Source organism: Tenrec ecaudatus, chromosome 7, assembly GCF_050624435.1.
Source record: "Tenrec ecaudatus isolate mTenEca1 chromosome 7, mTenEca1.hap1, whole genome shotgun sequence".
In the NCBI taxonomy this organism is placed as follows: Eukaryota; Metazoa; Chordata; class Mammalia; order Afrosoricida; family Tenrecidae; genus Tenrec; species Tenrec ecaudatus.
In genome coordinates, this window is record NC_134536.1 from 65,260,644 (window position 1) to 65,282,813 (window position 22,170).

The 22,170-nt window shown below is 41.0% G+C and overlaps 1 protein-coding gene across 1 annotated transcript in view; it reads left to right on the forward strand.

The window, feature by feature from the left end:
- The window catches only part of PDSS2 (decaprenyl diphosphate synthase subunit 2), a 284,108-nt gene that overhangs the window by 179,786 nt on the left and 82,152 nt on the right, over window positions 1–22,170 (forward strand). The window contains exon 4 of the mRNA XM_075554703.1: window positions 12,801–12,875. Within this exon, the coding sequence (XP_075410818.1) occupies window positions 12,801–12,875 (75 nt within the window). The remainder of the gene's footprint in view (window positions 1–12,800; window positions 12,876–22,170) is intronic.

The following is a 22,170-nucleotide window of genomic DNA, read 5'->3' on the forward strand; positions in this document are numbered from 1 at the left end:
CAGGCTGGTTCTGGTTGGGGCCAGCTCTGTAGTCCAGTCTTCTCATAATAGCATTAATATTATATGCAGGTAAAATTTGGTTGGAGATTATTCAAAAACTGCTCCATTAACAGAGTCTGAAATTCAAGCCATATTCAGAAAAGAATGAATGTAAAGGATATCATTCCTGATGTCCCATGGAATTTGCTGAATGCACAGAATATGTATACTTGTGTTTTCTTTACTATGCAAAGGCATTTATCTGTGTGGATCATAACCCACTACAGATAACATTACGATGCATGGGAATTCTAGAATACTTAATTGTGCTCATGTCGAACCTGTCGAACAGAACAAAAGAATGATGCATGATTTAAGATTAGAAGGGGTGTGTGTGTGTGTGTGTGAGAGAGAGAGAGAGAGAGAGAGAGAGAGAGAGAGAGAGAGAGAGAGAGATAGATTTGACTACTTTCATTATACTTATTCATTCTGTTTTCTGAGAAAACAAGGCACTAGATTATGTGAAGAAAACCACGGCATCAGAATTGGAGAAAGGCTTGTGAAGGTGATAGGTAGTAGGTGGCACCTTGCCTGCTGAAATCGAGAAGTACTTGAAATGCTTTCTGAGGAGGACCAAGGGCTGCAGCTCAGTGTAAAAAAATGAGTAGGATTATAAAAGTACAATCACTGCAGAAATCGGTGTAGTGCCTTCTCAAACAACTGGAAATCCAAATACCGTATCAGCCAGCAATCGCTCTACTCGATCCATACCGTGAAGCCCACGTATATGCACACCCAAATTCACCAAAGCACTCTTTACAATAGCAAGACCGTGTAGACAGCCAAAATGCTCATAAGTGGAAGAAGAGATAGTGCACTGGTGCATGCACACAGTGGAATACTATAGGCCACTGAAGACTAATGATGAAACTGGGAAATAACTCGTGACATGAAAGGATTCGGAGGACATTGTGAGTCAAGTTCTTCAAACCAAACTCACTGCCAGCGAGTTGATTCTTGTTAGCACCATCTCCAAGGCACTTCTCTGTGACAACTGTTCCAGAAAGGGCTTGTCCTCTTTGAATTACAGTGCCTTGTGGGGCTCCATCATACTCTTTATTAGTGGTATTTCGGAGGGTGGGGGTTGGAACAAAAGGAATCTGAAGGGGGCAAAATATCAGGGCTGTCATGTGGAGGAGGTGTCCCAACCAAATTCTCAAAGGCTCACCCTTACTACCATCTACTACAGAGTAGGTGGGAGGCAGGGGTCGGGGAGTGGGTGAACGGGATTCCTTAGCACAACTTTTCTGGCCTCTCATCAATAAAGTTTTCTGTTTTCGTAAAAGTTCTTATGAGTAAGCCACTGAGATTGCCCTGTGTCGCTGGAGGAAGTCTACCGAGATCACCCCTTTGTGATCTCAAAGGTTGACCTCTCTGCCTGAACGGAACTGACCCAGCAGATCTTGGAGACCACCATTTTGATGGGATCTTGCTCTCCAGACTTTATTGGTAAATCCAAGACTTTTCCATAGTTCTAATTCACATTATAAAAGCATCCTTATTTACTTCAATCCTGGTTGAAAGACTGGGGGAAAGACCAGCCTTAGATCTAGCTGATCTTCACACACTTTTAGCGCCCATCGGGCTAATCTTTCTATATATTTTTTCATTACCATCAGGCCAATTTTTATTGAGGCCAAGATGTTCGCTTAAAATGGAAAGTGCCAGTCCATGTGAGATCCCAGCTTCAGTAGTAATTCCATCATTGTCTCCTCCCAGTGTCTGGACGTCAGCCACAGCTCTCTCGTTCATTGAGGGTGAAAATCTTCGCTCTCTTCACTCACCTTTCCTGCCTTCCAGAAATGCTCCATCTCCCTAAAACTGTTGGGCTCCATGCAGCAGCATCCTAGTCAGCTTCCATGATTTGGGAAGCTAACCACTTAAGTTCTTTCTTTCTTTCTTGGGTACTAACCCTAACCTCAAAATCATCCCCACCTCCACTCCACAGCACAAAACATGTTCCTATTTTCCAAGGTCCCTACAGATGGCTAAGACAAGAGTGTTCCTACTACTGTGATACTTTGTCTGCAGTCGTTCACTGAGCACAGAGACCTGTTTGGAATAAACCCGTGCCTCTCTATACTGAAACCCGGTAGCAATACTTCTTGACTGGCTTGTATATTTACAGATAAAAGGATGGGGGCTTGAACATAACTTACTGGGGACACAGTTCAATCCATAGCACTTAGCTAAGCAAATTGAGGCTCAAAGATATGATATAGCTGACGCAGGTCATGCAGCTCCTCCCTGTATTAACCTAAGGATCAAAGACCGATTAATGGCCTTTATAACAGAAAGTTGTTGATACAAAGAATATGTCCTTTAAAAAGAACAACTATAGTTTTGAAAATAATATGAAAAATGTAAGATGTAATACACTTGATTAGAACTTACTTATACATGATTTGATAGTGGTATCTTCATGAATATTTATTAAATAAATTATGAATGTGGGCCATTGCCTTTTGCTAGTGACCTACTACAGATGTAACCCTGAATTAATGAGATTGGTTTTATTAGGACATTGCCTGGCACATAGTAGGCTGTGAGAAAATATTGATAATCAAATGAGAATCTACTAGTTAGTATAAAATTAAACCTCAGCATTTCATGTTCAAGCCATTTTCTTGAACTTCTGTCCTATTACTTTTGAGTTTTGCCGGTTGCAATTTTGTACTTTAGTTCACTGAATTTTTCTAGAACCATTTTTGACAAATGTTACTTGTAGTTAGGTTTTATAATCCAATGCATCAGCTGTTCTAAATTAAACACGAAGATTATCAATTTGCTTAGTTTTTGCTGCACCTGTCCTAATGGTTGTGCCATTTCTGTCTCGGCTCTCCCCCTCAGCCAAAAAGAACTTCCAGCTCACTAGACCAGATTGCCATCCCTTCCACGGAAAGCCAGGCCCTGCACATTGGGCAGCTTTGTAAAGGCTCCCTTTGGGGAAGTAAGGGCAGGCCTTCCTCCAGAACTCCTGTGAGTTCGTGGTCTGTGGACTGCAGCAGCCCTTTCGTCGTCGTCTTGATTAAACCTGGTCGGATAGGAAGGAGGGGAGGGAGTCATTCTTTCAGTGACTTCAGGGATGGCTTTATCAGAGACACTCATTTATATTAATCAGCATGTAGATTAGGGCTCATCTGGGCTGTGTGTGCCCAGGTGGCGGGTGAGTAGATTTACCCCCTATTTGGCCACTGCTCCTGCTCGTGATGTTCTCCAGAGGTCACACATCCACTGAGGCTGCCAGCCTGGAGGCGCTGGCTGAACACTGGGGGCCGCAAGCCGGGATGATGGTTTGGCTAGACCCAGTTTGTAAATGATAAAATGCTTTACAAATGTTAGACGTTATTATTGGTCTCCTCCTTAACTGACCAAGGCCCCTCTCCCTCACCAAGGTGTTGTAAAACTTTGTCTTGAACTGCATCTGTGAAATACTTGGTGCTTAATTCACCTGCCAACCCAAAGAGTGGAACTGGCAGCTGTTACCATTAGCAATTTATTGGGTACAGTTGCATTTTAAAAGAATGTTTCTGTAAGATATTTTACTGCCCATATCATGGAGGTTTTGTTGTTGTTAGTGTTGTTTGTGTATGCGTGTATGGCTTTAAAAAGTAACTTTGACAATATTGCCTCAAGTGGCAAAGCTCTTTGAAGAGACATCTTGCTGCTCAGTTGTCTTTTGTTCCTCCCAAGACGTATATGAAAATTAATTCTTCCCAAGGGCACTTTACCTTTGCTACGGCTTTATGCATTGCTATTTGTTTTGGGGGGACTGGGAGGGAGAGCAATAAATCTGTGTATAATTAAAGCCATCAGCACTGGAGATGCAGACACACACACAACACTCTTTCCTCAGCTTGCCGTTGTTGCCAGTAGTAAAGGCTGGGGCGCTACCTACATGTTCATTTGCCTCCTAAATAGAGTGATGGAGCCCACTTAAGCTTGTCACTGTGCACTGCAGTGAAAACCATCATTAAAATAGCGTTTCGTGGGCAAGTCTTTTTAAGAAGATTATAAATCTGTCATGGCCTCTACTCTTTATATGCCAAGCAAATTAAGTTATGTAGCAACCTTTCTTTTTCTTGAAGTGAATTGAATACAATTACACTACTTCATCACACCAACTCAGTTTCTGCTGACTTGAGCTTTAATTGAGCCACAGTTGTTTACAGTTAACATTTTGCCTAAAGATTTCGTTGCACCTTTTAATTTGAGATAGACTCTCCTTCACACAAACCCGAGTGGTCTAGAGTGCTACTTTCACACAGACCTACAGCTCTGCCGACGCTGTCCCACCTGTCAAATGCTAACTGACGGTGTTCCTGAATCACGCTGATTGAGAAAGGCACCACTTGTCGACACAGAAGGCTCACCACCACGTACTGATCTTATTTTTGCTAATCCTGAGAATGTGGTCTGCTCCAGCCCATAAGTCACTGTGTGCGCCTAGTTTAGCATGACTTCTTTGAGCCGGAAAACAGGCTCTGTCCCGCCCATAGACTTATTGTTTTATCTGATTATAAAATCAATACAGTAAAACCAAGAGAACACGCCATATATTATATACATCTAAACAATTCCAAAAGGTTAAAGAAAATCTTTTTTTTTAAATCATTTTATTGGGAGCTTGTGCAACTCTTATCACAGTCCATACATCCATTGTGTCAAACACATTTGTATATTTGTTGCCATCACCATTCTCAAAACATTTTCTTTCTACTTGAGCCCTTGATGTCAGCTCCTCGTTTTCCCCACTGCTCCCTGCCGCCCCTCCCTCACAAACCCTTGATAATTTATAAAATATTATTATTTTGTCATGTTTGACACTGTCTGACAGCTCCCTTTAGCTACTAAAGAAAATCATTTTAACTAAAAGCCAGCTGAGGAGCTTACCATATTGCCGGTATGATTCACGCTTGGTTGTCTTTCAGCCCTTTCCCTGGGTATGTATAAACACGTAGATGGGGCTACTTTTTGTTTTTGAAATACCCATGGTGCTAGTCTGTTTTATAACCCGATTTCTTTTACAGCGCTTTGTGTAGTAATATAATTGAGGGTATTTTTTTACCATCGCCATTTCTCATTACCTCCTCCCTTCTCTCGATGTCGGTTTTTTATGATGAGAATTTATTATCACTCAGAGGCATAATTATCACAACACCTTTTATGAGGATATACATCAGCTTTGTTTTTCAGCTTTAAAAATTACTGAAATGTTGTTACCCTGGACGAAAGATAAAAGAATTAAATAAATACCTATCTTGACTGCTGAATTTTGTCCTGTAAATTAACTAGAAGAAACTCATTCCCCGGGTTAGTTGTATCAGATCTGTAATTGGTGCTAGGGTTCAGATCCATCTGATACTAATTATAGTCATCCCACAGTATGTGAAGGGGATTGGTTCTAGGACACGTGTGGATGCTTAGATCAGCGTTTCCCACAGTGGATGATATTGCCTATGGGGGTTGAGTGGGGGGTGTGTTCTGGAATAATTCAAAGGGGCTGCAAAAGCAGATACATTAGATCCTGGATTCTGAGCTATAGTTCACTAGTTTTTCATTGTCAAGAAGGTACTGCGTAATTTTTTTACCTGAAAGGCGGATAGTAGGACTTTCTCCACAAACTCTTTGAAGCCCCTTCATGCAATGTAGATGCTTCGTAAGTAGCACCGTTTAGCTGTTGGCCTTTAAGAAGAGGCCCTGGTGGTACAGTGAGTTAAGCATGGGGCTACTCGCCAGAAAGTCGCTGCTTTGAACCTACCAACCACTCTTTGGGAGAGAAATCAGAATCTCTGCTCCCATAACGATGTACAGTCTCCGACACTCTAATGAGTAGTTCTGCTTTCTCCTACACAGCAACCATATAAGTCAACATAGACTCGATGGCAGTGGGTTTGGGTTTGGTTTTCAGTTAGCCTTTGAAGGGTTGTTTTGATCACTTGCAGATGCAGATGTCTGACAGAATTCCTTATCTTTGGTGAGGAGGTGGTGATTGAAGTGGAAGAGAGTGACACTTTGCTTGAGAATGTGTACTCTCCACACACATACTTATGCTAGGGCTGTCTTCCTAGTAAGCAAAACGGGAGATAATAGGAGAAATCACACGCTTTTAAGACTGTTATCATATGTGGTGCCACTTGCGGTTCACTGGAATTCCAGACATCACTCAGAAGATTGGGTAACAATGCATAGCCTTGCTGTTGAGTCAGATTTAAACATATGAGGGGGTACCCCCCCCAAAAAAAACTGGAAAGGTAGATGCATTCCCCCTTCCCCCGCCCCTCCCTGCTAGGTGAGCATCTAGCAACTCACTCTGAGTTAATGTACCCAGTGGTATTCCCTGGGAAGGTTCTCTTTGGTCACAGTGAATGCTTTTGTAAAAGCAGTGTCTTAGATAGGGTTCTCTAGAGAAACAAAACCAGGACACTTATGATTTCGTGTGTGTGTGTGTGTGTGAGTAGTAGTAGTAGTAGTAGATATATACAGCTAATTAGTCCACACAGCAGTACAGAGGGCTCAGTTCAACTAACTTCCGTGGAACAGTTAATATACTGGAAGTCCTTCAACTTGTGAGGGCTGCTGGGTGCAAGGTCAAGGAAGCTGACAGCTGAGTGTTCCATAGCGCAATGCAGGCAGTCCAGCCACAGGCAGCAAACAGCAGAGCAGGTCTCAGCTAGATGACAGAATCCGACAGTCCGAAGCTCAGGCAATGTGTATACCAGTAGTGTGGCGAAGCAGGTCTTGAAAGAGCCTCAAGCTCTAGCAACATGACTCACAGGTTGGGTGTCCCATGGGTAGTGTAGCTCACAAGTTGAAGCAGAGAACTAGCAGCCTCATGCTGGTCTGATCACCAGAGAGCGAGAGAGAGATAGAGAGGCAAGACTCACCTAGCCATTTATCTCTTTGCCCTCCAATCAAACTATGACCTTATTACTCCCACATGTTCCTATTGACCAAGTTGGTACAATGAAGCTACCTATCACAAGCAGTTTCATTTGAACATTGCTTTTTTGTGATGACTGATTTAAAAGAACTGCATGTCACTGTGACATTTTGTTTGCCGCTCGGGGAAACATTCTGCAGAAACTGTTGTGTTGTTGAACACAGCTTAGAAGGACAATGCTATGGAAAAAACTCAAGTGTATGAGTTTTTCTCATCTCAAAAAAGGTGAAATGTCAATGGCTATCAAACCTTGTTCTGAACATCCGTCAACTTCCTGAGTGGACAAAAAGGTTGGCTCTAATGCATTTGCAGTTGGTTCCACCGGGTCAGACTGTTAATCGATCCTTCTATTTAGAGGTTCTGACAAGATTGCGTAACAGTGTGCGACAAAAACAGGCCTACCTGCTCATGCAGCCATCTCAGTTACCACTTTTTGGCAAAAACATCATGCCTCTCTTGGCCCGTGCACCTGACTCACCTGACCTCGCTCCCTGTGACTTCTTTTTGTTTCCACGAATGAAGAGGAATATGAAATAACAGATTTTTAAAAATCATTTTATTGGGGGCTCGTACAACTCATCACAATCCATCCATCCATCCATTGTATCAAGCACATTTGCACATCTGTTGCCATCATCATTCTCAAAACATTTGCGTTCTACTGCTTTCTGCTTGAGGCCCTGGCATCAGCTCCTCATTTTTCTGCTATCTCCCTATTCCCTGCTCCCTCATGAACCCTTGTTAATTTGTAAATTATTATTATTTTGTCATGTCTTACACTGTCCAATGTCTCCCTTCATTCACTTTTCTGTTGTCCATCCACTAGGGAGAAGGTTATATACAGATCATTGTGATTGGTTCCCCCTTTCTACCCCACCTTCCCCTTACCCTCCTGGCATCTCTACTCTCATTATTGATCCTGAGAGGTTTATATGTCCTGAATTCCATGTGTTTCCAGCTCCAATCTGTACTTGTGTGCATCCTCTGGTTTAGCTGGATTTGTACAGTAGAATTGTGATCATGATAGTGGGGGTGGGAGGGAGCATTTAAAAAACTAGAGGAAAGTTGTATGTTTCATCGGTGCTATACTGCACCCTGACTGTCTCATCTCCTCCTGCAACCCTTCTGTAAGGAGATGTCCAGTAGCCTACAGATGGGCTTTGGGTCTCCACTCCACTCCCCTCATTCACAATGATATGCATTTTTGTTCTTTGATATCTGTTACCTGATCCCATTGTCACCTCATGATCACACAGGCTTTTTGCTTCCCTGCTAGATAGCCACTTGTTTACTTCCAAGCCTTTAAGACCTCAGATGATGGCTGGGCACTATCAGCTTTCTTCATCACATTTGTTTTTACACCCACTTTGTCTTCGGTGATTGTGTCGGGAAGGTAAGCATCATGGAATGCAAGTTTAATAGAACAAAGAGATCTTGCATTGAGGGAGTACTTAAGTAGAGGCCCAATGGAAAGGACAGCGATTTAACGACATAGAAGAGGTGAAGAAAAAACGAAGGAGGTGCTATCAGCCATCCATACAGATGAGCTTGGAAAATGTTTCCAAGAATGGAATTTCAGATTTGACAAATGTATTATTAAGTGTAATGGAGAGGACTTTGAAGGTGATAGCTTGTTTTATATAGAGAAAAATTAAATATATACCTTTGGAAAAAATTCTGATTTTTTTTTAGTACCCCCTCATATCCCAAAATGAAAGGAAGCATATTTACTTTTGTTGCTTAGGTAAGAAATGCTGTTATTCTCACATTTCCCATGCTGTGCCTTTCATCCACCTAAGACTTGTGCTGAATGGGACCAAGATTACGGTGCTTTTAAACTCTGTGTGCCCAAGGCAAAACACCAAGGGCTCACAGCAGAACAGCCAGGGGAACAGAGCAATGAAGTCCCCAGGGAATACTAAAAATAGACTTTGGGGCCAGGGCTTGGCACACCATCAGACTAGACCAGAAAATACTTCTAAAGGCCAACAAACAGTCCTTGAACTAATTACAGGCTCTTTTTGTTTGTGGTTATTTTTGTCATTGGCTTTTTGTTGTTGTTGTTTTGTTTTCTTTTGTTGCTTTGTTTTTCTCTGTCTTGTTTTTGTGCTTGTTATTATCTCCGTAGGTCTGTCTAAATAAGATAGGCTGAATGAACAATCTGGAGGAGAAAACAGCTGGACCAGTGGTTCTAGGGGATGGGGGGCATGGCATAGGGGGAGGTGGGGGGAAAGGAAGTGGTGTTAACAAACCCAGGGACTAGGGAATAAGTGATCCAAATCAGTGGTCAGGAGGGTGTAAGAGGTCTGGTAGGGTGTGATCAAGGGTAATGTAACCCAGAGGAATTACTGAAGTCCAAATGAAGGTGGAGCATCAAAGTGGGACAAGAGGAAAGTAAAGGGAGATAGAGGAAAGAGCTAGGAGGCAAAGGACATTTATAGAGGTCTAAATACAGGCATGCACATACGTAAATATATATGTCATGATGGGGAAAGAGACCTATGCATATATTTAAAGGTTTATTATTAAGGTAGCAGATAGACATTGGGCCTCCACTCAAGTACTCCCTCAAAGCAAGAGTATTATGGTCTATTAAACTGCCATTCCATGATGCTCACTTTCCGGACAAGATCACTGAAGACAAAGCGGGTGCATAAGCAAATGTGGTGAAGAAAGCTGATGGTGCCTGGCTATCAAAAGATATAGCGTCCAGGGTCTTAAAGGCTTGCAGGTAAACAAGTGGCCATCTAGCTGAGAAGCAACAAAACTCACATGGAAGAAGCACACCAACTTGTGTGATCATGAGGTGTCAAAGGGATCAGGTATCACACATCAAAGAACAAAAAATCATATCATTATGTGCTCACTTTCCCAATACCGTCGCTGAAAACAAATGGGTGCATAAGCAAATGTGGTCAAGAAAGCTGATGGTGCCTGGCTATCAAAAGATATCGCATCTGGGGTCTTAAAGGCTTGAAGGTAAACAAGCGGCCATCTAGGTGAGAAGCAACAAAGCCCACATGGAAGAAGCACCCCAGCCTCTGTGATCACGAAATATCAAAGGGATCAGGTATCAGGCATCAAATAAAATAAAATCATTGTGAATGAAGGAGAGTACAGATTGGGGACCCAAGACCCATCTGTAGGCAACTGGGCATCTCCTTATAGAAGGGTGTGGGGAGGAGATGAGCCAGTCAGGGTGCAGTGTAGCAATGATGAAGCATACAACTGTCCTCTAGTTCCTAAATGCTTCCTTCCTTCCCCACTACCATGATACCAATTCTACCTTACATATCTGGCTAGGCCAGAGGATGTACACTGATACAGATAGGAACCAGAAACACAGGGAATCCAGGACAGATGATCCCTTTAGGGCCAGTGGTGAGAGAGGCGATACTGGGAGGGTGGAGAGAGGGTGGAGTGGAAAGGGGGACCAATTACAAGGATCTACATATAACCTCCTGAGGGATAGATAATCGAAAAGTGGATGATGGGAGTGGGTAAAATAAGACAAGATATTGATAATTTATAAATTACCAAGGGTTCATGAGGGAAAGGGGAACAGGGAGGGAGGAAGGGGAAAATGAGCTGATACTGAGGGCTCAAGCAGAAAGCAAATGTTTTGAGAATGATGATGGCAACAAATGTACAAATGTGCTTGAAATGGATGCATCTATGGATTGTGATAAGAATTGTATGAGCCCCCAATAAAATGATTTTTTTAATGTGCTGAAAAATTCTGCTTATACATGAGTATATATGGTAAAAGTAAAGCAAGCATTTCAGGCAATAGACACAGATATGTATGTGTACTGGGCAAATCACCTTTTCCTGGGACACATTCAACTCCCCTAGCCTACTCCTGCTTTTAATAATCTCTTTCATTCAACTGCTTGTGAACCTAAGGAAGTCTGAGATTTTTTCCTTGATGGTTGTGAGTGGCCGTGAGATAAATTCTACCCAAGCAAGCCATCTGTAAGTAGGGGTCATATACTTACATTTATGCATTTGCAAGTGCAGGCCTGCCTCTCCCAACGGAATTAAGAGAATGGGATGCAGAGAACACATGATTTTGTTTCTTCTGCCTGCTCTGGAAGTTCAGCAAAGGAAGAGATCGCTCAGGTTATCATGGCCGGTTCCCTTGTAAAAGGTTCAGGCCATCGTGTTGACATTTCGAGTTGAACTTTCTCTTTGAAAGCCTTTCTTCACGTTACCACCGCTGGGCTCAGCTCAAGCGGTTTCAGAACCATAACATTTCTGAGTGAGAGTGATCTGGATTATGTGTCCAGCCATCAGGGGGATCTTGGGATGTTGCTTGTATAAACTGAAACCCAACCTGATGCTGTGCCTTTAGTCACATTCCTTCGTAGACCTATTGGTGATACTCGAGCCTCCTGGATTTGGGAATGGGGCTTATCTGATACCTTTGGGGGGGGGGGGGGTCCATTCATTTTTCCCTCTTCCCCACTTAAATAACTCAACACATCTGGTAATACTGTAGGATCATTGTCCTTCCAGTTCCTCTGTAGCTCATATTGCTACAATATTTCTGAAGTATTTGGTTACCTGGAGGGCAATGTGATTTTAAAAAGAGAGACTTTGTAAAAGCCTTACAAATTAACCTATCTGCAGAGCTAGAAAAAATATGCCTTGAATCAGCACAATATCCTTATCAGCAGCCCTGTGTGTGTTGTGTTGTATGAATGTAAATATAAATTTGGGAGATAAGTTCTCCTGTGCTAAACATTTTAAACAAATCTTTCTACAAATTAAGGTAATTTGCCTCTAAGAAAATGTTTAATAAATCCAAGGTCCCCGAGATTGAAGTGTTTTGTCTTTTGGGTCTGTATCCTTTGGCTTAAATTGTCTTTAATTAGAAGAATGATAACAGTTGAAACAAAATCCTTTCATTCAGTCAGAGCTAAGCTACATTTGAGGAAGCCAAGAGCAGGGATCAGTTACAGGACGCTTAATAGAGGAAGTTAAATACACACAGTATTAAGATCTGGTAAGCAGTGGATGAGGTTGCCTGCAGGTATTCTTGTTTGAAATGACTGCAGTGAATGTTATAATAAATGCCACTGTTTTTTTCCTCTTGAATTAATATGGTTTATGCAAACCACTCTTAATTGTAGAGTTGTTCCAAAGAGACCGTTTACTGCTTTCTGCTTGTTTTACATTCTGGAACCGGTTCAAAGCTGTGGTCTTTGTTGGTGGTTTGTTTGGTTTTGAAAGTAGCCTGAGCCTTAACGATAATACCGGTTGATTAATAAGATTTCAGGTCTGTAAAAATGGTCAGTGTTTGTGGTATGTTTGACCTAGTGGCTCTTCACCAGATATACCCACAGTGCGCTTTAAGCACGACAAAATGGACACATTTGAAGGCTAACCTTCTCTTCACTTTGCTTTTCTTCCTGGGTTAAATATAAACATAGCATCGTAAATGCTCTCAAAACGGGCTATTGAAAAAGTAACCGCCTGACAGAAATAACATGCAGATTATTAATTTAGCTCAAAATTCATTAGTTATTTAGACTGTCAGCTTATGTTCAAAATAGCTATTCCGAACTTTCCGTGTGTTTATTAGTCAAATGCTATGCTTGTAGGTTTGGGTGTTGTTTGAAAATTATGACTGAGAAGAAAATTGGACCACAGTTTTAGTATCCAGGTGGGCAATGCCATTTGCCAGAATCTTTGCACATCACTCCCTTTTTTATCAAGCACAAATCCTGCCCTTTTTGCTAAACTTTCTGAGGTAAAAATGAGGGTGAATTTTTAAAAATGGTTTCTTTGAATTGTTTTTCTTGTTTTATTTTAGGTTGTGGAACTCTTAGCAAGTGCACTCAGGGACTTGGTACAAGGCGTATACCATGAAAATTCTACTTCAGCACAGGTAAGGGATTCTTTAAAGAGTAGTGTTTTGGCTACAAATTCATGGCCATACGCTTAGTACATCACAGATTTAGCCAATTAAAGCACTCTCTTATCCGTGGCTGGATTCGCAGTCTGTTCGATCTGTAGCCACCCCGTAGGCATCAGGACCCTTCTGGTTAACAGTAGCACCATCAAAAGGCAGGCTGGCTCCACCCAGCCTTTCATGTCCCCGTAGAGGAAACTCTAAGAACATGCCTGGGTTTGGGGGATATTTTTTTCAGGGGGTAGTGTGAAGGTCTTATAGATCAAAATCCAGCATTTATTTTATCATTAAGTTTTCTACGATATGAAATAGGATGGTTACACAGCTCAATTATTTTGATTAATGTTATAGGTCTAGAATTAAGGGTTTTTTTCTTGACTCATTTAGCAGGACATCTTAAGAGGGTTAGGTCTTATTCTCGTAAAATACATTTATTTCATTTCAGTAGGATATTAGCTATGTAACAATTGCTTCATTGACTACTACAGCCATTGAACGTGGTATTTTCTATTATAAGGGACCCCGATCTCAGTGTTTCATTATTCGCACTTCCTTAGCTTCTCTATCAGCAAGAATCCAGTCACTGCAAATTAGGAGAGAAGTATGCCTATGTGCACATCTCAAGCTTTTGACATTTCCCTTGGGGAAAAAAGGAAGACTAATTTTACTGGCAGGAAACATAGGGCATGAGAAAGCTGGGTAAGAAATCACAATTTTAAGAGTGTAATCCTGGAATTCTGAAAGGCCCAGGAGTGGTTAGTGAAATAGGAGGCGCTGTACCGTGGGCATCTGCTGACTTCTGGCTTCGGAAAGCGTAGTTCCTCCTAGGCAGATCTGAACTCACCCAACCAGCATCGTGGCATGTGGGCACCTGGCAGGGTGCATGACCACCGTGGGGACTGTGCCAGGTTTTTAAAGGCACAGCATGGTTCACTACCAGAACTGCAGCTTACTAAGGGTTTGTGAAATGAGTGGTTTAGTTTCATGCATACAAAAGTCACTTTGTAGTTCGTTTGGTGCTAGGGGTAGCGGCACTGATGACAGTGATGACAGTGAAGCCAATACAGTGTAGTGGTGCTGTCAGGGAGCATTGGACTGCTCCCCACAAGGTCAACGTTTGGCTCTCCTGTTCCACAGGAGAAAGCTGAGTCCAGCCACTCCTAAAAAGATTGACAACCTCAGAAACGCCACAAGGTCACTGTGAGTGCCAATGGACTCAATGGCAATGGAAAGAACTTTAAAATGAACAATAATACTTTTATAGAAAAATGAACAGCTATTTGATTATAAAATCTTAATTTAGTTTTCTGTGGAAGTAAGTTGATTACATTATATTCAACTGAGGTGAACACCTCGACTGTCAGAATAGGGCATTGCAATCCTCCTTCCTGGTGGAGATCCCCAGCACAGCAAAGAGATGCTATCGCATTAGGCTTTATGAGGGTGCAGTGTACATGGGCAGCAGACTGAGGAGGGTCAGACTGGAATTTTATTTTAATACAAGTCCCATGCTTTAAAAAAAACACAAAAAACTCTGCTTCTTCCTGGGGAAGAGGGAAGAAGAAGCAGCAAAGTTTTTGAAGGGCTATTTATTGATTATAAATGAACCACCACTTAGCAAGGATCAATTGCTGACTTTCACTAGCTGTACACGCTGCTCAACAGAATCTGTGGCGATGCTTTGTTTTTCTATCCTCTTTCCCCACCTCCTCTTCAAACGCAATCTTTTTACGAACTTGAGTCTCTTTTTAAACAGTTAAGATTTCTGAGTATAGCCGAACCTTTTAAAGAGTCTTTCTCTCTCTCTCTCTCTCCCACCCCTCCTTAATGGAAACAAAAATGCATAGTTGAACTGCAGCAGTGGGAGCACTTCTTGATTCTTTTTTGTGCCCCAGGACCAATTTAGGTTAACCACATTTCCTTTCCTAACCAGAAAAATTCTGGCTTTTTTTTTTTTCCTGTTTCTACTTGCCGTTGCAATGGCTTTTGGGGATTTGGTTTTCCTAACTTGGCCCAGGGATCACTTCAAAGGCAAAGAGCACAGCCCCCACACCGGAGTGCCAGCAAGATTTTCATTTTCTTGGCTATACTGAGAAGCAGCGGCAACTGGTGGTCACATGGACAGTGAGGTGACTGTGGGTCTGAGTTGTGCAACCTCCGTTGCCATGGGCCAATTCTGTTCACAAAAAATGGCTTTGTGATTTAAAATAAGCTGCAAACCATTTCATCTCTAGGGATAAGAGGATACAATAGCCTTCTGTTTTCTATAATGGCAACTTAATGCTGTGATGGAGAACCAGGTAGCACAAACAGCTCTCTGTGGACTAGCTATGCGTCTAGGGTAGATGCATTTAAGACAAACGGAGGGGAATTGACCCTGGAAACATCAGAAATCACCTCCAACTACCTGGTTCTCCTTGTGAAGAAACTGGAAACACGTATATGATTTATGTTAGTAATACTTCAGGGTGTAGGTAAGTTATGATCATATACACACACAAAGCAATTCAGGCAACTCATTCTTTGTTTTACCCTTTAAAAATATTCTTATTTTGTATCTACTAGTTTGTGAACCATTTCTTTGTTACAACAAAAATTGGTCTTGTGCTGCCTTCAGTGTTTATGAGAAAACGTCCCTCTTTCCTCCATGTGTTTTCTGATATTAGCTAATCAAAAAAGGAAGCCTAATAGATAGGGAAAGTGTATTTTTAAATAGTTGGTTGTCATTTTCAGAGTTTCCCAGTCAAACTCAGCTGTGTACATTATACTCCTATTACTCACTAGGATAATAGTATTTTACATTAATAGTAAGTATTTTACATTTTAACAAAATTTACTTGGAATCCACAATCGTTTGTATCTCAGACCTTTTTACATAGTTCGTGTTTTAATTATCATTTGTTTTATTTTTAACTATTATTAATCATTTTATTGGTAGTTCTTATAGACATTATTATAATCCATAGTTCCATTAGATCAAAGATAATTATACAGTTGCTGTCACCGTTATATAATTTGTTTTCCGAGTAGAAAAGTAAATGCATGGTCTTGAATCAAAATTAAAAACAGTAAAAAATCAGAGGAAACAAAATTATTGCTGTATAGCCACTCCCCACAAATCAATCAGGGATACATTTTAATAAATTACCTTTTAGATTTTATCCTGTTTTTCTCCGATATCGGAATATTACTATATATAATTTTGTATTTTCTTTGTCTTCCAACTTGATCATTTTTGTCATTATAAATCTTCAAAAATATCATTTGAAAGCTATTTAATATTTCTTCACACTACTGCATTTTCATTCATTGGACCATTCCATTATTTTTGGATATTTGGATTGTTTCCAGACTTTGACTTCACATTTGAAATAGCGGTGAACATCTAAGCACATATTAACTTCCTCTTTTTTATATAGTATTTGCTAAATATATATAGAGAGAAAAATACAGAATTCTGAAGGTGAAATTTTATTCATCGAAACGTAAGAATACTTTTTAATCTATCACTGCAGACAAGAAATAGCATGGTAAGCCTGAGATTGTTATCCTAAGGAAAGCTTCCTTTCAAAGTTGCCCCTACCTGGCTTCTGGGGGTTTGGGGTTTGGAGTGAGTTCTCACCATTCCATAATGGAAAAGATTGACTCCCTGTGCCTGTTAAACTGGTTGTGCAAATGAGTATGGTATATATATATACAGAACATATGCTGAGTCTAGATTTTGGTCCCTGCTTGATTGTGTACCTGTGTGATCCAACCACTGTGTCAAGTAGACTTTGACTCATAATGACCCAATTGTCCAGAGTAAAACTTCCCTGTTATGTTTCCAAGGCTGTACATCTTTACAGACGCAGACTGCCACAACTTCCCTCGTTGGGCTATGATGGGTTAGAACTCATGATTTTCAGGTTAGCAGGTGAGTGCTTTAACTACTATGTCATCAGGGCTTCTCCTGTGTGACCATTTCTACAATGAGAAACTATTGGCCTTTCCTGATAGACAACAGTTCTTCTGTATTGTAACCCTTTAGTGTGGGAAGAGCTAAGGTTGTGTGCCTCCAGACCCTGGTGGTGCTATGGGCTAGGTGTTCAGATGCTGACCACAAGATGGTCAGTTCAAACCCACCAGCCACTCCATTCCTTCCCTGCGAGAAAGATAAGGCAGCCTGCTCCTGAAACTGTGTGCAGACCCGGGAATCTAAATAAGGTCTCTGCGTCAGAATTGACTCAGTGACATTGAGTTTGGGTTTCTAGAATGTACGACTTCAAGAGAACTATTTTGGAAGCTTGTGCTTGTTTTCTCCAGACTTCTCCCAGCCACCTTTTCCCATGACTGGTTTTGTATCTTATCCTTTCAGTATAATAAATTATAGCTGGGATTATGCTGTTGTTTTAGTGTTTATTAAAATTTGTGATTTTTCTCTTCCTTAATTTAAAACAATCTAGTCTATCTTGAAATCGACTTGACTTCTTTTCCATTTGAGAGTTCTATTCCCTCTATTTACCTTCTAGTGGTCTTCCTTACAAATTGATATCTCTAGTTCCTTGTTTTCAGTCGTTAAGTTTATTTTACATTTGGATACAGCTGTATTTGTGTTGACTTCTGGATGGTTACTGCCTTGCATATTAAACTAAAGTTGTTGTCTACCATTGTTGGTTCTCTGCCCAAAGAACTCCCCTTAGTGTTTCTTAGTCTGGCTTTTACAAATTCCTTAATTTCTGTTTACCTGAAAATGTTCTAATTCCCCGGTCATATTTGAGGGACAATTTTAGGGAGTATGATTCTTGGTTGGCAGATTTTTTTTTTATTTCAAGTTTTCATGTGTCAGCTTATTGCCTTCTTGCCTGTATGGTTTCTGCTGAAAATAAGCAAACCCACTTAGTCTTACTGGTTCCCTTATGTAGATCCCTTAGCATTTTTCCCAAGCAGCTCTCAGGAGTCTTCCTTTGTCTTTGGCTCTTGAAGGTTTAGTTATATGTTGTAGTGATTTTCTTTGGGAACTCATTTAGCTTCTTGAATGCATATTATTTTGTCTTTTATAATTACATTAGGGAAATTTTGTTCCAACAACTCTTTGAATATAGTCTCCATAGTTTTTCTTCCTTTTATAGAATTCTGATTATACATTAAATTTTCCTTCTTGGTACATTGTTCCACATAATTCTTAGGTTTTAAATTTTTTATGTTTATTTTCATGTAACAGAGATTTAGCTTCACACTTGTTAATTCAGCCTTCCATCAAGTCTTTTTTACTCCTTTGCTCTTTCAATGCATGAACTATTTCTGATATTAGAATAAATCTTATGGATGTCTATTTGCTGGTTTGTGTGTGTATGTGTGGTTTTTAATATTTATTTTGTTAGTGTGTTTCTGTAGTGTTTCCTGAATTACTCTAAAGTTTTTTTTCTCTGTATTTTCCGTTATTTCACCTAAAGAGTTTGTTCAATCTTTCACTCAACCCATTGAAGGAGTCTAAATACCATTCTTTAGAATTCCTTAGCAGGTGGTTCCATAACCTTTTCTTCCTTCAAGGATCTTCTGACTGGGTATTGGTCACTTGTTTGGGCCATTCTATCTTGTTTCTTTGTGTAATTTGAAATTGTCTGTTTCTGAGACATTGTGGTGGTTTTGTGTTTAAGTGATGGTTTCATTTTTGAGACCTTAGCCACTCACCAGTTGTCTTCTGGTGGATGTAATGGAGAATGTGTGTGTATACACAATTCTTTGTTAGCTGTTCATATAGCATAGTTTAGGGTTTGCTTGACTGTTTCCAGCTATCTATTGATGATTAGGTGGTTCAGGAAGTCGCAAGGTTTTACACTTGATTGATGGGGTAGGGGAGGCAATTAAGTTGAATGAATGGTACTGTCAACTGTGGAGTTTAAACAGCTAATTCTCCCAGAATCAAAATTCAGATTAAAAAAAACAAAAACAGTTAATATTGTAGTAATTCATAGTTCATGAAGTATATTTCTTTTTATGGAAAACAGAGAGTAAAGTCCAAGTACTTTGTTTCCTAGTACTTTAACATAATACAAAGATGGAATGAGGAAAATCTAGGCAAGGAGCTTCTCATTAAATTCTGGTTTAATTGTTTGTCTATTTTCAGCATCTTTGGTCAGCTGCTTCCTAGTAAAAGCTAGTGCTGGATTTGTTATGTGCAGGGCGGCATCGTGAGCGCTCCTAGAGCAACCGAAACAAAACTCACCAAAAGCACAGACCTGCCTTCAAGGCTCTGACAAAACTTACAGTTCAGAGGAAAACATGCACACGAAGCCACCAGAGGAAAATTTCCTCCTAAGACCCCATGTAAAATTATATGGTAATGTCTAAATATGTAGTTGAAAGTACAGCACTAAGAATTAACAGTGTTTCAGGAGCAGTTTCTTGGGGGAAGAAATTTTTTCTTTTTTGGTGGAGGGGGGGGAGAAATATTTAAAATGCATTTAGAAAGCACAGTGGAAATTAACCTCAAATAATTAATGAGGTTTCTTGAGACCAGAAAGGTAGCTTTGAGCATTGACTGGGAAGTGTTCTTTGTTTTCTCATGCATTTAACATATCTTTTGGGCAGCTGCTGTATGGTAGGCACTGGAGACACAAGACATCTTTGCTTACATTTTAAAGAGGAGGCTGACTATAAATAAGTAATCAAGTAAATAAATGAACAAGGGAAATCACTGATAGCAATAACTACACAGCCAAACTAAACAGGGCGAGTGAGCGTCAGTGAGGGAGAGCCACGTTAGATCAACCTACTTAGGCTTTCTGAAGAAGAAATGTTTAAGCTAAGATCTGATTTACCTACATACAGCTGCCAGCTATGTGGCAAACGTGAGGGGAAAGCATCCGGGCAGAAGAAGCCACTCACACACAAGCCTGAGGGGCGAGCCAGCTCATTTTATCCAAGGAAGAGGAGAAGGCAGGGCTCCCACCTATACTGGAAAATGGTGCATGGATAGAGGGTAGCTGGAGATGGTCAGGGAGGCAGACATACGCTGTGAAAATATATATGACACAATGTGCGTTGGACATAAGTTCAATACCTGATGTTTTCAATGGCTAAATTAAAGAAAGAAAGAAATTTATGACTTTGTTTTAGCATTACCTAATTATTATTTGAAGGTCAAAGTCTTCCCCATGGATTACACCTTAACATAAAGAAGACAAAAGTTCTCACAAGCGGACCAGTAAGAAGCATCCTTATAAACAGAAAATAATAAAATTGTGTAGCATTTCCTTTCACTCGGATCTACAGGCAATGACAATGGGAGCAATAGTCAAGAAATGAAATGATGTCGTGCACTGGGCAAATCCTCCGCAAAGGACCCCTTCAGAGTGTTCTAAAGCAAAAACTGAGTGCCGCACCTGAGCCAGGCCAGGTATTTTCAGTCACCTCATATTCATACCAAAGCTGGACAATGAATTGATGCCTCAGAGTTACAGAGTTATGGCGATGATTATTGAATATACCTGGGCTGCCGAAGGGACCAGTTTTTGGAGAAGGACATCATGTGTAGTAAAGTAGAGTGTCAGTGGCAAAGGGAAGACCCTTAGCAAGGTGGATTGGCACAGTGGCTACAACAACGCACTCACACACAGTAATGACTGTAAAGACGGCTCAGGACGGGGCAAGGTTTTGTTCCGTTATATGTCGGGTTGTTAATGAGCGTGAGCCAATTCAGTGCTACAACAGTTAGTGCTCCAGGGCTGCGCGTTCAACAAATGTTTCTTGAGTGCCAATTATATGTTAGCAGCTGGCTAGACAAGTCAGATTGTGTGCAATGAGAGCCAGAGCAGAGATGAAGATAGTGGGACTTAGGACAAAGAGATCTTACTAAAGAAAGGTAATAATTTAGAGCGAGGTGAATATTTACGGGTTACCACCCCCCACCCCGAAAAATACAGGGGAGAAAAAAGCTTCGCTAAACAGAGCTTTCATAGTACACATTTTCCCGCTAGGCGATTATCCAGCAACTCACTCTGAGTTAGTGCGCCCAGTGGTGTCGTCTGGGAAGGTTCTCTCTGGTCATGGTGAATTTTTTTGTTAAAGCCGTTTCTCTCTAACCTAATTTTTGTGTGCATGACGGCCAGTTTCAGAAAGCAGTGTGCAGCTATGAAATTTTTTTCCTGCTTGGAGAAAATGCTGCAGAAACGGTGATGTTGAACACAGCTTACAAGGACAGCGCCGTAGGAAAAACTCAAGTGTACGAATGGTTTACTCGTTTCAAAAACAGATGAAATGTTGATTAATGACAAACCTGGTTCTGGATGTCTGTCAACTTCCCGAACAGATGAAAATGTCAATTCTTAGTGCATTTGGAGCACATTCCACCAGGTCAAACTGTTAATCAAGCTTACTCTCAGAGGTTCTGAAAAGATAGCGTAACAGTGTGTGACCAGAAAATGACCTGATTTGCTGAAGACCCAAATACAAACAAAAAACATATTGTTGAGAAAGGGAGGTTGGAGAAGAAACTCAAAACCCATCTGTAGACAATGGGACAACCTCTCACAGAAGGATCGCAAGGAAGGGATGAGTCAACCAGGGTGCAGTAGAGCATCGATGAATCACACAATACTCCTCTGGTTCCTTGAGGCTTCCTCACCCCCCACCACCATGACCCCAATCCTGTCTTTCACTTCGGGCTAGGCCAGAGCATGTACACAGGTCCAGATAAGAGCTGAGGACACACGGAATCCAGGTCAGCTAACCCCTCAGGAACAGAAATGAGAGTAATAATAACGTAGTAATGCCAGGAGAGTAGGGGGAGGTAGGGAGAAGAGGATAGGGAGAAACCGTGGGGGAAGGTAGACAGCTATTGGTGTAAGATATGAAAATAATAATAATTTATCAAGGGGTCATAGGGGTGGGGTAAAAAATGAGTTGATACCAAGGGCTCAAATAGAGAGTAAATGTTTAGAAAATAATGATGGCAACATATGTATAAATAAGCTGGATTCAATTGATGTATAGATTATTATAAGTGCTGTAAGAGCCTGCAATAAAATAATGCTTTTTTTAAAAAATAGCTGATTTGTAGCAGACAGGGGACCGGTTTTGCCATCACAACAATGCACCTGCTCTCGCAGCCAGGTGCCAGTTTTTGGCAAAAAATAGCATGCCTCTCTTGCCCCAAGCGCCTTGCTCGCCTGACCTCACTCTGTCGACATCTTTTTGTTTCTGCAAATGAAGAGGGACATGAAAGGACAGCAACTAGACAATATAGAAGAGGTGAAGAAAAAAACAAGGGAGGTGCTGTCGGCAGCCA